Source organism: Gouania willdenowi, chromosome 3 (genome assembly GCF_900634775.1).
Source record: "Gouania willdenowi chromosome 3, fGouWil2.1, whole genome shotgun sequence".
Lineage (NCBI taxonomy): Eukaryota > Metazoa > Chordata > Actinopteri > Blenniiformes > Gobiesocidae > Gouania > Gouania willdenowi.
Genome location: NC_041046.1, coordinates 40,401,578 through 40,416,274, shown reverse-complemented (window position 1 = coordinate 40,416,274; position 14,697 = coordinate 40,401,578). Strand labels below are relative to the sequence as shown.

Sequence of the window (14,697 nt, the reverse complement as noted above, 5' to 3'; positions counted from 1 at the left end):
TGCTGGTTTATTTATAAGTTTGTGTGAGATCGAGGGCATCGCAGTCTGTTGCATCAAAGCAGGAAAAATACCAAGAAACTTTGGACAAACTAGCAAGTAGGAGATCATGATTTGATAGATGATGAGAGTACCCATACGCTCTATGCCTAACCAAGCATTTATCTACAAATGACAAACATCTTTTCTCTTCCAGAGTGAAGAATAAACACACGATGGTCATTAATGGCAACAAAACTGTCATAAAAGGTATTTGCCAGAATAACTTCAGAAAAGATCAGATTAACTGAAGCTGCAGAAGTCTTTTATCACAACTACACACACACGCACGCACACACACACACACACTCTTACGTCGCCATATACCATGTCACTACAATATGTCTTGATTAAAAACATAAAGCTCCATAAATGTTTAATCTGCAGGGTAAATATCAGCATGGCTCGACTCAAGATTAAACCCATAAAGCATGAACAGAGATTTATGCAGCGTAGAGCACGTGTTGACACCAAAATCCAATAATCAATGGACCCGCGATAGAACGAGGACGACTGTGGACATCCACCGCACTTCATAATCAAAGGGAAGGTCACTTTCATTTCTGAGTGTGCACACATCCACGTGTGCAGACCTTTGTCGGCCTTCCCTTCCTCCTTTTCACACAACAAAACCCACAAATGCAGCTGTCACTCATGCCTTGTGTGTGTGTGTGTTAGCGGTGTATAATTAGGGCCGCCATGCTTATCGGCTCATCTCGGGGGCCCTGGCAATAACCTGGATGCTTCCATCTCCTCTTCCTCTCTGGCCTCAGAGGAGATCCAGATAAGAAATGAGAATGTAGGAAAGACAGACTGGGAGGAATGAAAAAGAAAGAGAGTGTGTGTGTGTGTGTGTGTGTGTGTGTTACGTGTAAACTCAACAGGCCGCTTATTAGAGCAAATTACTTTTATTAAATCTGCTGCTTCCTACTTTTATCATCTCCATCAGCTGTTACAAAGGCCTCTTTTCTCCTCTGTTTGCACCACACGACCTGCTGGCCCTGGAGTTTATCTCCGTGTCACAGATGCAGTTGAATATTTACCGCCTGCTTGGTTTTCTGACAATATAAAGAAAATAAACACTTAACAACAAAGCAGAGTTAATGGCTGTCCTTCTTCAGGATTTGTGAAAAAATAAACATTCATTTTAAGTCTTTTAATGCCAATGGGTGATGAAGCATTCACAACCAAAAAGAATGGGCCCACCCACACATACTGTATCTCCCTATTGCCATGAACAGGCTTTGTGATGCATTTTGTTCTATAATTCTGGGCCCGAATTTGCCGCCTAGTTCTGGAAACGTGACGTCAATTGACACTGATGCACGTTATCGCAGCTTGGAGAGGCGTCCACTCTGCCGTAAATAAATAAGAAGAAGGCTTGGAGGCTGGAAGAAGGCAAGCGCAGTGGACTGAACTACTGTTTGGTTCTGCGGAAGCATGCGTGGAGGTCTTACGGTTAAGGGTTAGGATCGTACCCAAACCCGACAGGCATTCAGATATTTATATCTGAGTCCGACCCGAAAATAAGCTTAACAAACAGAACAGATCAGCGCACAGGGTAACAAGTGAACGTCAAACACAAACAAACGTGAATCTCTTTACGTCAGTGGTTCTCAAACCTATTTCCGAATCCAAGTATCCCCTTTGTACGACTTAGAAAACTATTTAAAAACAACTACTGTATAGAGCATAATGATGGAATGAATAAGTGATATCACACATTTTAGTGGAAAGAAACAGTATTTAATGCAGTGGTTCCCAACCTTTTTTTGATCATGACCCCATTTTAATATCAAGAATTTGTGGCGACCCCAAATACATTTGTTTTTCTAGAATTAGTTTTTGATCATGTTTTATTTAACTGCATTTTGTTTAAACTAGATTTATATTTCACAAAGTGAAGGTATAGAAATACAGTTGTTAAAGATTGTGTTGTTTTAATGAAGAAAAAAAAAAAATAATAATTAATAAAATTTCAAAAATGTGTTTTAGTTTTTCAGAAATTTCAGGCGACCTAATTTAAACTTCAAGTGGCCCCACATGGGGTTCCAACCCCAAGGTTGAAAAAACCTGATTTAGTGGCTCATGAATAGATTTTTTTCTATAGTTTGTATCAATTTTTCTGGTCATCTCACGCCTGGGGTGAGACCAAGACTGACACTTTATTAATTTTCCTCTCTCTCAAGTACCCGCTGCAGTGCCATTGCGTATCCCTAGGGTTACACGTACCCCCATTTGAGATTGATTTACATTGTCCAAGAATCAAAACTAAGGATAATCCATGTTCTTGTGCAGAAAAAGAATTGTATCAACGGTGGATGACTAAGGCTGTCATCCTCTGCTTGCACACCGGCTTGTCTGATGACTGTAGTTACACTAACAGCCGTTGTGTCACTATGGAGTCTGGTTTCTGGATCCTGCCTATGCTGCTTTAAATGAAGAGTTCAGTCAGTGCAGAGCCTGTTCGTATTTCCATCACAGTTGCACAAATGAGATTTTACGCAGTCCGTCAGCACATTCCTCTCATCAGAAAACAATCACTATGATGAAACCACTCCACGCTTGCAATCTGACACTACACTGACACCATGAAACTGGGCTGATGAGACAAGCATTTTTTTTTCCTGATATATAAACAATAGGAGTAGCAGACATGTCAGTCCAGTGCTAATTAAACATAAACACAATAAATAAAATGGTTGATTTTTTTAAATTTCAGATGGAGAAAAAGCCCCATCACATGCATGGTGACCTCTAAGAGTGTAAGATTCAGTGATATATCATGATGTTTCACCAAATTATTTTAGTATCTATTTATTTATAGATGAATGCGTTCAAGAATTTTGTAAAAGTTTGTTTTAATAAAATGTTATTTGACGTTTGATAAACATACCACTTGTTTTTGATATTGGTACTTGAATTACAGTTAGGGTGCTTTCACACATGCCTCTTTGCTCCGCACCATGCTTCGCTTCCTTGGATACTCCGGTCTTTTTGAGATATTGTGAAAGGTCAATGAAACTCTGGTGCGGAGCAAACAAGCGAACTCTGGTCCTCTGAACAATGTAGGTTCGGCTCAAGCAAAGCACGGTGTGGTCTTTAACTATGTGAGAAAGCAACCAGGAGCAAACATAGGAGCAACTCCTTTAGTGACGGCACAACCCAGCAGTAATACACACATATATTCATCCACCCATCTGTCCATCCATCCATCTTCAGAGTCGCTTTGTCAGCACACAAACAAACACGTCACATTTCCTCCCACTCATTTATTTCACTCATCCCTGTTTTCCCAAACTGTTCACATGATCAGCGATGGCTGCACGTTTGACTGCTCTGTTTTATCTTCACACATTACACATTCTTACCGGTAAGCTACCGGTGTCATGAGCGCTGACAGATGGAGACGGAGCGGCATCAGCTGTGTTTATGTAGCACATTAGCGCAGGTTGTGGCATCGTGTGATTATGGGTTATTTTGAATTATTATTAATGACTTTTCAGCAGGAATTGTTTTAGGATTTCCTTTGGAAAACATAGGAAAAGAGACCAAATATAGGACGTGACGGCGCGACTGTCAGTAGTGACAGGGCAGCGCCACATTGTCACGGTATTGGAGGTTGAAGTATTCTGTCCAATCGGCGATCAACCGTTTCGCCTGCGTGACGTTGTTCAGAAAGTTTGGCAAATAGAATGTGTGAAAGCGGAGAGGATCAAATTAAAATGCAACAATGTTGCAGATTCACCGCCTGAATCACACCGAGTCCACCAAACTACAGTATATGTGTGAAAGCACCCTAAGTTACCCTTTACTTGTTCTCGCAAGTTAAAAAAAAACTGATATCGCGATGCATATAATTTTGTTTAGTATCGGGATATATCGTATCGTGACTTACAAATCGGGAATTGTATCGTATCATCAGATTCATGGCAATACACCCCCCCAGTGACCTCTACGTCGACCTGGAAGTGTTGATCTTACCAGTTTCATGCTGAAGTTGTTTTGCTCCCAGTGGCACAGCATCACAGTCATGGTGCTCTGCAGCTTCCCTCCTCAGACGTACCTGCCCGAAGCTTCCATCAAAGCCAGGGTCTGATCCATTAACACCAGCTGGTTACAAAAAGATTGGGGTTTGCCAAAAAAAAAATGATGTGAGTGCAGATGTCACAGGATGTGCTGCGAGCTCCATGCAGGTCCAGGAGGAATAAGTGAGCTGAAGCTCGCTGGAGGTCCTGCAGGTCCCTCTGTGCCTGGGGGAGGAACATCTCTATTTGTCCAGCTTCTCTCCACCCACAGCAGAGGAGGGAGAAATAAAGGCACGAGGTGAAAAGGAAAAGAAACTCCACAGCTTCTGCCGCCGCTCTACAACTGCCAAACCAAACGCACCAAGCTGAGGAGGAGAGAGGATCCCTTCCTCCTCCTCCTCCTCCTGTTCTCCCCCGCCCTTGCCCACGGCAACACATTGTCCTCTTGCTCTTCAAGGGGCCACTGGTCATATGGGGAGGAGGAAGAAATAAAAGACAGACCTCTTAACCTTAAAACAACCCTCCCCCCAGATGACTGACGCCATTCAAAGAAAGTGGAGGAAAAGGACGTACGGGTCTCTGATCACTACCCTCTGACCGCTACGCTGTGATCACTTCACTCTCATCAGTGGTGGAGAGAAAACTCTGGGAAGAGGCCCAACCATCCCCTTTCTTTCTATTTATTATTTCTATGACCAGCTGTCTGTTAAAAAAAGCCACTTTTCCTCCAGCGGAACCGTCCCATCTCTGATCCGCCGTCACCCACAACACAATGCAGCTGTACGCGTGTATTTATGTGCAAGTGTACAGTGGCTTCCTGAAGCAGGCATTTATGTACACGTGTGTGTGTTTGTGTGTGTGTGTATGTGTGGGAGTTAGAGGTACGATACCCTCTGTGCTTGCCAGCGCCCGGTGCACACAAACACACACATCCCACCACTGGCCACAAATTACAAGCTGAATTTGAATTTTGGGAAAGACCCAAGATTTACAGAAAGTTCCCACAGTGTGGGGGGGAATGCCTGATGACTTCCAGCAGGCTGGATAGGAATCAACGCAAGCGTCAAATACACCAAACAACAACAGTGAGGACGTGCAGATGGTTTAAACTAATGACCGGCAAACGTTTGGCTGAAATAAAACCTGTTGCTACTCTGCAAATAATGCATCAAGAGACAAAAACACAGAAACCAGAGCAGCTGACGGTACCTCGGTCAGAGTAGAAGCAGAAAGTGCAAAGCCCCAACACATCTAAAGAAAATAGGGTTATTTTGTGTTTTGGAAAGCATTTGCTCACATCTTTTACTAAAACTCCTGCATGCTGATTTTCAAATTCAAATCCCAAATTCTGTTGCACATGAAATCCATTGAGATGTGAGCAAAACAACAGTTCTCTGAGGATGTAACTTTACCTTAAACAGTTTAATGTTTATGTTGCACTGAAATACGCTACACAAATAAATTTGTCTTGCATCATCAGAACGTAATCTATGAAAAGGAATTAGATGGTTACACAGTCATGAGTTATTGCTGGTTTATTTACAAGTTTGTGTGAGATCGAGGGCATCGCAGTCTGTTGCATCAAAAGCAGGAAAAATACCAAGTAACTTTGGCAAACTAGCAAGTAGGAGATCATGATTTGATAGATGAGAGTACCCATACGCTCTATGCCTAACCAAGCATTTATCTACAAATGACAAACATCTTTTCTCTTCCAGAGTGAAGAATAAACACGTGATGGTCATTAATGGCAACAAAACTGTCATAAAAGGTATTCGCCAGAATAACTTCAGAAAAGATCAGATTAAATGAAGCTGCAGAAGTCTTATCACACACACGCGCGCACACTCTAACAAAGCAAAGAAAGCCAAACCTATCGACAGTTTGAATCTGCCTCCAGCATCTGTAATGTTTGAAATCGAAAGGTCAGCTTTTTAAAATGCACTTTCCTTATCAAATATAATGGTCCAGGCAAATAATCTGCTTCTTCTGGGCAAACTCTCAAATCCATCACTGAGTTTTAGATCAAATCACTATTCAGTGTCCATCCATCAGTCCATTTTCTGACCCACTTGCTCCTTTTCCAGGGTCATGGGGGTCTGCTGGTGGGGTCTGCGCCCTCATTGGGCGTTAGGCAGAGGTGAAAGTAATGGATTACAAGTACTCACGTTATTGTAATTGAGTTGCTTTTAAAATGATCAACAGACATTGTGAAACTACAAAAAATGAAATGACCAGACAACAATCAAATGCATCACATCATAGCCGACAAATCAGATTAAACGTAATGCACCGAACCAAAAAAGCATTGAATACTGGTTATTTTCAGGTTTAGAGTTAATAAATGTAACTATATTTAGAGCGTGAAATCTTTTTTATATTTTGAATTAAATTCAATAAATAAATTAAGTTCCAAATGTGCAAGATTTGGTCTCTTCCTTTTTAAGTTTATACATGAGGTGTTTACTGTATGCAAGGGAACCATGGCAAGATTTATTACCAACAATAAATGTGGAGGGTGAAAGTGATTAGTAACTTTTACTTTAAGTGCTATTTAATTGAGCAACTTTTTACTTGTACTTAAACATTTTATGTATGACTTACTTGTACTTGTACATTTTAAATCAAGTAACAGTACTTCTATTTGAGTAGGATACAGTATATCAGTACTCTTTACACCTCCGGCGTTAGGCGGGGGTCCACCCTGGCAATAAAGAGACTCCAATCAACCTAAGGGTCATGTTTTTTAGATTGTACGAGGATAACATGCGAACTCCACACTAGTCAGTCTCGTTGTTGATTCATTAGACACTGTTAAAGTTATTACGAACCAAAAAGTCTGCGGACAAGCAACCACAGACGTTACATTTGTTTGGCACAAGAATATAATTAGGAATTTATATTTTTTATTAGAAAATAAAAGTATGATTTGCTAAATAATGATGCAGCAAAATAGTCCACAGTTAGAACTTTTGAAGGACTTGGTAGGAAAGATGCCTACCTCCTGAAAATATTCAGAATAGCAAGTCAAAAAGCAATAACTACAGTAAGTGCTGGCTCCAGAGGAACTTTAAGACTCTATATTATAAACATCATAAATAATATCACATATACAGTATATATCATATAATATAAAAACAATATATAAAAACTGGAACTGGAACTTCAGACGTTTCGATATTGAAATGTGTTGCAAAAGCGCTACGGAAACGTTTTTTCCGCAAATACACGTCGCAGGACGTGAATCTATACCTAGTCACGTGACCACTGCTCTCCAAGAAAACATGACACGGTACGTGCAGACAGAAGAGGAGACTCAGACATCTCTTTGCATTATACTTTAAAAGTGTTATAAGGAGGTTTGGAGCGTCGTCTTTCTGCAGCAAAGTCTCATGGGATGAGATTTTACAAAACTGCCAATGGAAACATGTTTAAAGCACAATTATACTTTGTTGACATTTAGAAATATCGCTTTCATATGTTCAATTCATATTCATATTACTTAACTTTTGTATTTATTTGATCTTTTTATCCATTATTGTGCCTTTTTTGTACAACCCAGGCCCCTGTCTGTTTCATAATTTGTTCCATACTACAAAATAAAAAAAATATAATATGAAAAAAAAAAAAAATCCACAGTTAACTCTGATCCTGTTCATCATCATCAAGCATCTTTTTCTCCAATACCACCATATGTCACAGAGTCACCCCTTTCTTCCTGCCCAGCAGTCGCCCCTCCCCTCCCCCTCCCTAGCTCGGAGGTCTCAGAGGTAGGGAACCCCGAAACAAAAGCCCCTCCTCAGCAGGGTTACCCCCTATTGTCCCGTGCACACACAGGTTTATATGAGGCTGTGAAAGAGAGCACGCTTGGTCCATTCAACTGCAGCTGCACTTAATGAGCCTGTTGAAAGCTTGTAGTAAAACTGTTCAACACGACGACTAAACGCTGACATCTTCTTTACTTGTCGTGTCTGAATGTCATTAAATCTGTGCTGGTGGTGTGGAGCTATGTGAGACGGACACTAACGTGTAAGTTGCTTTGATGTGGGATCAAAGGTACAAAGTGGATAATCAGGATATTTGTCCACTACTGTAAAAAAAAAAAAAAACATGCTTTCACTTCATTTATTTTATATCCTATAAAAAAATTGATTCCACTCAGGACGTGGTCAGAGTTTGCATGTTCTCTCTGCATCTTTGAGTGTTCAGGATTAAATAAGCATAATATTTTTCAGTTATTAGCAAGAAAGCTATCTAATGTCTACTAATAAATCTGATTAAAGGGACATTTGAGATCTTAGATGCCATGTGGCAGCTGTTGCAATACATTAAATTGTATTTAAATACACATCAGCTGTGAAACACCAACACATACTTTAAATGCTTAGACGTAAACTTTTACAGCATGTTCCTTTATTTTGTTTGTTAGTTTATTACGAGTTTATTGCATGTTTTTATTTCTGACATAGCACAGAAACTAAATGGTCATCACTACAACAGAGTGGACAGTATTTCAACAACAATCGATCAAGAGGATCTGTGAATGTTTAATATGTGTTTAGGAGTTTAGACATCTCAATTATTACTGGATGGGACCAGGATGTGGTGAATATTCACAGAGTGGAGCTGTTTCCTGTCATGTTTCCTGTCATGTTTCCTGTCACCTTTAAAGCTGATGGGGACAAACCCTAACATTTTTATACCATAGCTTTATTACATCCAAAAGTTGTTCTCATCCGCTACTAGGGATGTAACGATTCACTCAACTCCCGATACAATTCGATTCACGATACTGGGTTCACGATACGATTCTCTCACGATTTATTTTACAAAATGGGACTGTAGACAAATGATGACTGAAAAATATGGTTCTATTTTCCTTTTATTTTTCATTGTCAAAAGAATCCCTTGATAAACTATTCAAAACAATGCAATTTAACTAAAAATAAATCTTGAATGAAATAAATAAAGGAATAATACAAATGAAGAAGAAGCTTATTAATTTAAATTCTGGTTTAAACTACATAATAGTTATTTTTCTTTTTAAAAGTGCTACTGAAAATGTATTTTGCGCCTTAACAATTGGACTTTAAAAAAAAAACCGTAATTGCACCGATTTACGTCAGATATTTGTTTGGACCAGCAGAGGGCGCTGGTAACCCAGTGATCGGTTGGCATGCAGAAATTCTTGCAGTGAAGAAGAGATGCTATGCTAGCAGACAGAGCTAACAGATATTCACGTAATATTACAGATGTTCTTTCGGTGCTAAAGGGGTAAGGAATCATTTATTAACATGTTTAAGAGTAGAAGGCGGCCAGAAAGAAAGTAGTAGCAGACTCCGCCCGCCGCTTGTCCACTGCTGGACAAGAGAAGGGATAAATATATCGCGCCCTCTGCTGGAGTACTGCGATTCAATTTTCAAAGTATCTATGTCAATCGTGATACCTATGAATCGATTTTTAACTGCCTTACGATTAATCGTTACATCTCTATCTGCTACTGATGCCAACAACTCTGCCAAAGTGACATTTTCTGCTGTTTTCTCAAATTGAAAGTTGTGCCAAAACAGTGGCGGATGTTGATATTGTGGCTTCAATGGAACCATCCAAATATGGAAGAGACTGGAGTGACGTCACGTCAAGGGGAAAACCATAAGAAAAGAAGAACAAAAAACGGCATCAAGCGAAGAAATGCAAAAAAATCATGAAAATAATTAAGTAAAAACACTTTGTAAAGAAACTTCTTCGGCGCTGTCTTTTTATTCTTCTACAGCAAAACACATTTTAATCCAGGGGCCAAATACGGAGCAGCTTGAGGGCCACAGATTTTATGCTGGGGAGAAAACTAATATTGTTGTTCCCTAGTTTGCACTTCTACATATACATAAAATAATAAAAATGTAAGAAACTGACAATATCCAAGCAATAAGTGACAGATATCAGCCCCAACAGGGTCTTCACTTGAAATTTCCTAGATTTTGTGAGCAATTTCTATTCAATAAAGGAAACATTATGTAATATTTGAGGAAAATTGAAGGATTTTGTAATTGGTAATAATTTTTAGTTTTTTTCCCCCAACAGTTTAACGAATAAGAATAATTGCAATCGTGCAATGTAAGCACCGGGATAACTGTGATCATCTGCAAATATTGATGAGTTTCATTTACACAATGATTCATGTTTTCTGAGATATCTACAACAGAATTTGTTGGTCATTTACATTTTTTTCTATAATTTTTTAATTTGGATGCTTGAAAGGGCCGGATTTGGCCCTTGGATCAGGAGTTTTACACGTGTTCTACAGGATTCCCAATCCTACAATGCACATTGCGCCAAAAATGTGAAGTTTGAGTCACATGACCATTTGTCAACAAACCGGTTGTTTGTCATGTACAATCATGCAAGCCAAAATTTCAACCTTCCAAACAGCTTGTTTGTGAGTAAATTCTCCTGTTTTTTTAGAAAAAATACCTTGGATTTATTGATTAATGAGGCCTAAACTATGTGTTATTACAACGTAACATAGCTTCCAAGATTTGTTCATGTTTTCAAACCAATGAGGTTGTTATAGTTGTTTTTAACAATATATTTACCTGTTGAATTATTGCTTATTTGATGATCAGTTTGTATAAAGTGAATCTTTTCCTGGTAAGACTTTCATTCTGTGTTTAAATAATTTGGGTCTTCTTTGGTTTTTCTGATGGCTCCATAAAGGTCACATGGTTACCCAACCACAGCGAGACCCTCTGGGGAGGCGGACTCCAGCCCTGACGCCCTTTACTTCTGGGCTCCTCAGTCCTTCTCCACCCTGGGTCCTGCTCCTGCTTCCAGACAGAGATGAAACTGATTGCGTTAGTCTAAGCGTCCCCGGAGGGCCCCGCTCACAATGGCCCGTTTGTCTAGGCCGCGAGGGCTTCTTATGACAGCTAATGTACAGGAGGAGTGAAACCTAAGTGAGGAGGGCACCTTGGAGCGAGATCAATGAGGGGATGTTGACTCAGGAGAAGCAGATGCCGGTCTTAATTAACACGGTTACGTCCTCAGCCGTGACCTCACAAAGGAGGGAGTGAGGACCGGCGCACAGGAAGTGGAATCTGATCGAGACGCATTAGGGATGATGATGAGGTCATAACGACTGGAGCCAACTGTCGTCTGAACACATATGGCCGCCATAAAATTAGTTTCTCACTATTCACACCTAAGATATCTCATTTCATTTCATCCATTTCTGGAGAAGATGTATGTATGATTTATAATAAGATGTGGAACCATCGAAGGTAAAACACTGAGCACTGTAAACCCAAACGTTCAAAGTAATTAAGTAGAGTAGCCAGTTTATATTCAAAGTTGATGTTACATTTTCACTAAAGTTTTTTGAGTAAATGGAACTATATTTGCTTTTAAGTAAGCATAACAACTTAATAGAATTAAGTAATTGCATGCTAAGAATGATAAAGTAGTAATGTTATTGTTGTTGTTTCAAATAGGGATTATTTAAAATAATATATAGCACTTTCATTTATCCAGTCATCCAACCTTATAAGTTCTGGAAAATTTTGCCTTTTTAATGTTAATCAACTTTAAAAAAATGGAGGCAGTTGATTGTCTCAATTTTTTTGAGCTCATGTAACTTATTCTGGTTTATAGTGAGGTTTGTATTCACACTAACAGCCAATCACAGGGTCACCAACCTGGGCCATTAGTCAACTTAACTCCAAAGCTGTCATAATTTAGCAAACAACACTTAATGACAGACTTCATGACGCTTTATTCATGCTAATGACAGATAATGACTAACCTTGCCTGATAGATGGATTCTCCTGGTGTTCAGAAACATCTTCTGCTGTTCCCGCCTTTGCCTTTCGAAACCGAACCAACCCGATCAGAACCAATCATGAGGCAATGTTGTGGTTTAGGGCGGGATATCCAGGTGTGACGAAGGCACACGATCCGAAGCAAAACTGGCACATGCGCAGTTGCGGGGAGAGGAACTAATTGGGCTACCGCTATTAGCATAGCTCCGAATCAAAATAGAAAGATGTCGACACAGGAGGATGGTTAATGTGCCCTGAACTCACATAATCGTGTTGCAAAAACGGCAAAAGTCACTCAACGACATGATGACCGCAGCATTACTATCCCAAAACAAAGTTTTCACAAGCAGAGCCTTATTGTTGTTGTAGCAGCGTCGCTGTGGCACATGCCGATGACGACATCATCATTTGCTACTGTGTGATTGGCTAAAACAAACCATGGTGAACAGGCGCTTCTGCCCAATCAGCTTCAAGCATTCTATTCATGTCACTCCCTGGTTGCGAAAGGATTTGCCAGACACAGACCCAGATCGATGTGGAGGACTCGAGTTAGAGGGAGGGGCTTCACATCAATCTGGTTCTTGCCAGGTTAGAAATTGACAGCGTAATGTCAGACTTATGTATAAAACTTCAAGTAAAGTGTTACCGAAATTTGTAAAAGATACATTTCGTCTTACAATAAAGTTTATAGTTTCAACTGAAAACGTTCACGAAATAATAAAATCGAAGATGAGTCTGTTAAATATGAAGGTAGTTGTGAGAAGGTTGAACCATATCAATTAAACACAGTCTGTCATGTTTCCTCTATAAAACGCTACTTCTTAATCCTAAGATGAAAACCAAAGATGACCTGCTGTTATCTCTCCCTCCCTCCCGAGGCTGGTCTGAGTCTGCTCTGCTATGTTGGCCGGTCTCAGTCTGGTCTGATGATGGACTCACAGGTGTGTATGTGGTTATCAGCTCCTGTCTGATGCTGATAGCCGAGCGAGCAGATCAGCCACTGCTGGAGGATGCCTTTAATCACTAAAATGTCAACTGTCTGAAAATGTGTCTCTAACACAATGACAGTGACTTTAGTTTCTCATCCACAGAGGAATGAAGTACATTAGTGTCAGACATGAGGATCACTCATGTGCTTTTTGTGTGAACTGCTGCAGTCTGTTAAAACCTCGGTTATTTCCAACCCAACAATGAACTCTCCATCAATGAATCACCCACACGTCCATTAAATCTGCCTTTAAGTTACGCCGCCTCCCGAGGAGACCTGTGTGCGTATGTGTGGTCCTTTGTCATGGTAATAAATAAAGAACCAATATAGTTACCCAGAACCCCCCTCCACCACCACCGTCCAATCTGTCCTGCTTCAGGCAGGCAGGACGACATCAGTAATTCAAAGCAACACGAGGGAGCGTGGCATTTAACTGCGACCTGCTGGGGATGTTAGAAGGATGTAAAAGCAATGTTAAACTCATGATTGATACCCACAGGAAGCCACAGATCAAAAAACATGTGAGATATTCTACTGGTCAAGCAGGAATGGCTTTAAAAGGTCAGTATTATGAAAAATTAACTTTATAATTGTTTTGCTACAGTGACATATATCCTTTTAGCCTCATTCAAAGGGTCAAAGTTGAGAAAGTTTTGTTTCTTCCCTCCCTTGTTATTCCACACTTTGTCAAAAGTCATCTCAAATGGGCCAGTTGGATTTTTCTCACTACATGACATCACATCGCGGAAACTCCTCCTCCTACTATATAAGAATGTGAGCTCCTCCCTCTCAAACTACCATCATATATGTAAAGCTACATATACAAAATGTGTTCTCTGCATTTAACCCCTCCCTGAGGAGCAGTGGGCAGCAACGAAGTAGCAACCGGAGCAGTTCCATTTTTAGTATCCGTTATATTGCCTCGTATCACCTTTGACATAATCTAACGAGTTTGTGACACATTGCAACGCAGCGGTTGGACAAAACAAATGATTATAACCTTAAATGCACTATTCCTGTAGTTAATAGAGATGAGGAGGAGAAGAAAGAGACTTAGCAGCTTAACACTCCGATGAGTGTTTGAAGCAGCTGAATGACTCTGCTGCTGCTGCTGCTGCGATAAACACAGCCTGAAGCGCTGAAACGGACTCAAAATCATAAAAGCCACTTAAATAGCCATGTGTTTTTCTGTAATGTGCAGTTTTTTGGCTGAAAACAATAACCAGAGTGTGTAGATAGAAAAAAAAATCGCTTTGGTGATCAATGAGCAAGGCATAAAGTCTGTCTGTAGATATATGCATAAGTAGGCCCCAAAACAGCCTGTTTTTAGAAGCGTCATGAAATGTACTTTTCAGAGCCTAAAACTGTGGAAAACAGGCAAGTTTGGGAAAATAAACCTCAAATACTATGTTGTTGGGGTTCTTAAAACAAATGGAGATGGGTGAAAAATAGCATAATGGACCTTTCCCAGGTACCCTGAAGACTTTTAGGGGAGCACAACAATTATATAACATATGGTCTGCATGAAACGCAATGGATGTCATGTTCTGAAACAGAAGAATCAATCTGACACAGAAACAGATATTTCTTTTTCTCTCCCTATTTATTTAAAATCAGTCCCCAAAATGACATGAAAATGCCTCGCATGCATGTTTTGGGCCAATATAACAGATTTACACGCTATTTATCACACGAAAAGGGTGATTGAGTGTGGAAAAAAGGATAAATACTGTAAGTCCAATTCCATTTAAAATATCTCACTACATGTAACGGATCAAGCAGTGATCTTGTTATCCTGTGATTGCAAATGCATGCAGAGCTTCATCTGAAA

At 40.0% G+C, this 14,697-nt stretch overlaps 1 protein-coding gene across 8 annotated transcripts in view; it reads right to left on the bottom strand.

Moving 5' to 3' along the window:
* Positions 1 to 14,697, bottom strand: part of nav2a (neuron navigator 2a) — a 304,501-nt gene that overhangs the window by 138,062 nt on the left and 151,742 nt on the right. Inside the window, exon 1 of one of the 8 annotated variants that reach the window (XM_028473425.1) lies at positions 4,021 to 4,234. The exons of the other annotated variants lie outside the window; for them this stretch is intronic. Within the exon in view, the coding sequence (XP_028329226.1) occupies positions 4,021 to 4,071 (51 nt within the window). The 5' untranslated portion in view covers positions 4,072 to 4,234. Of the gene's footprint in view, positions 1 to 4,020; positions 4,235 to 14,697 lie in introns of those variants that run through there. 8 annotated transcript variants of the gene reach the window in all.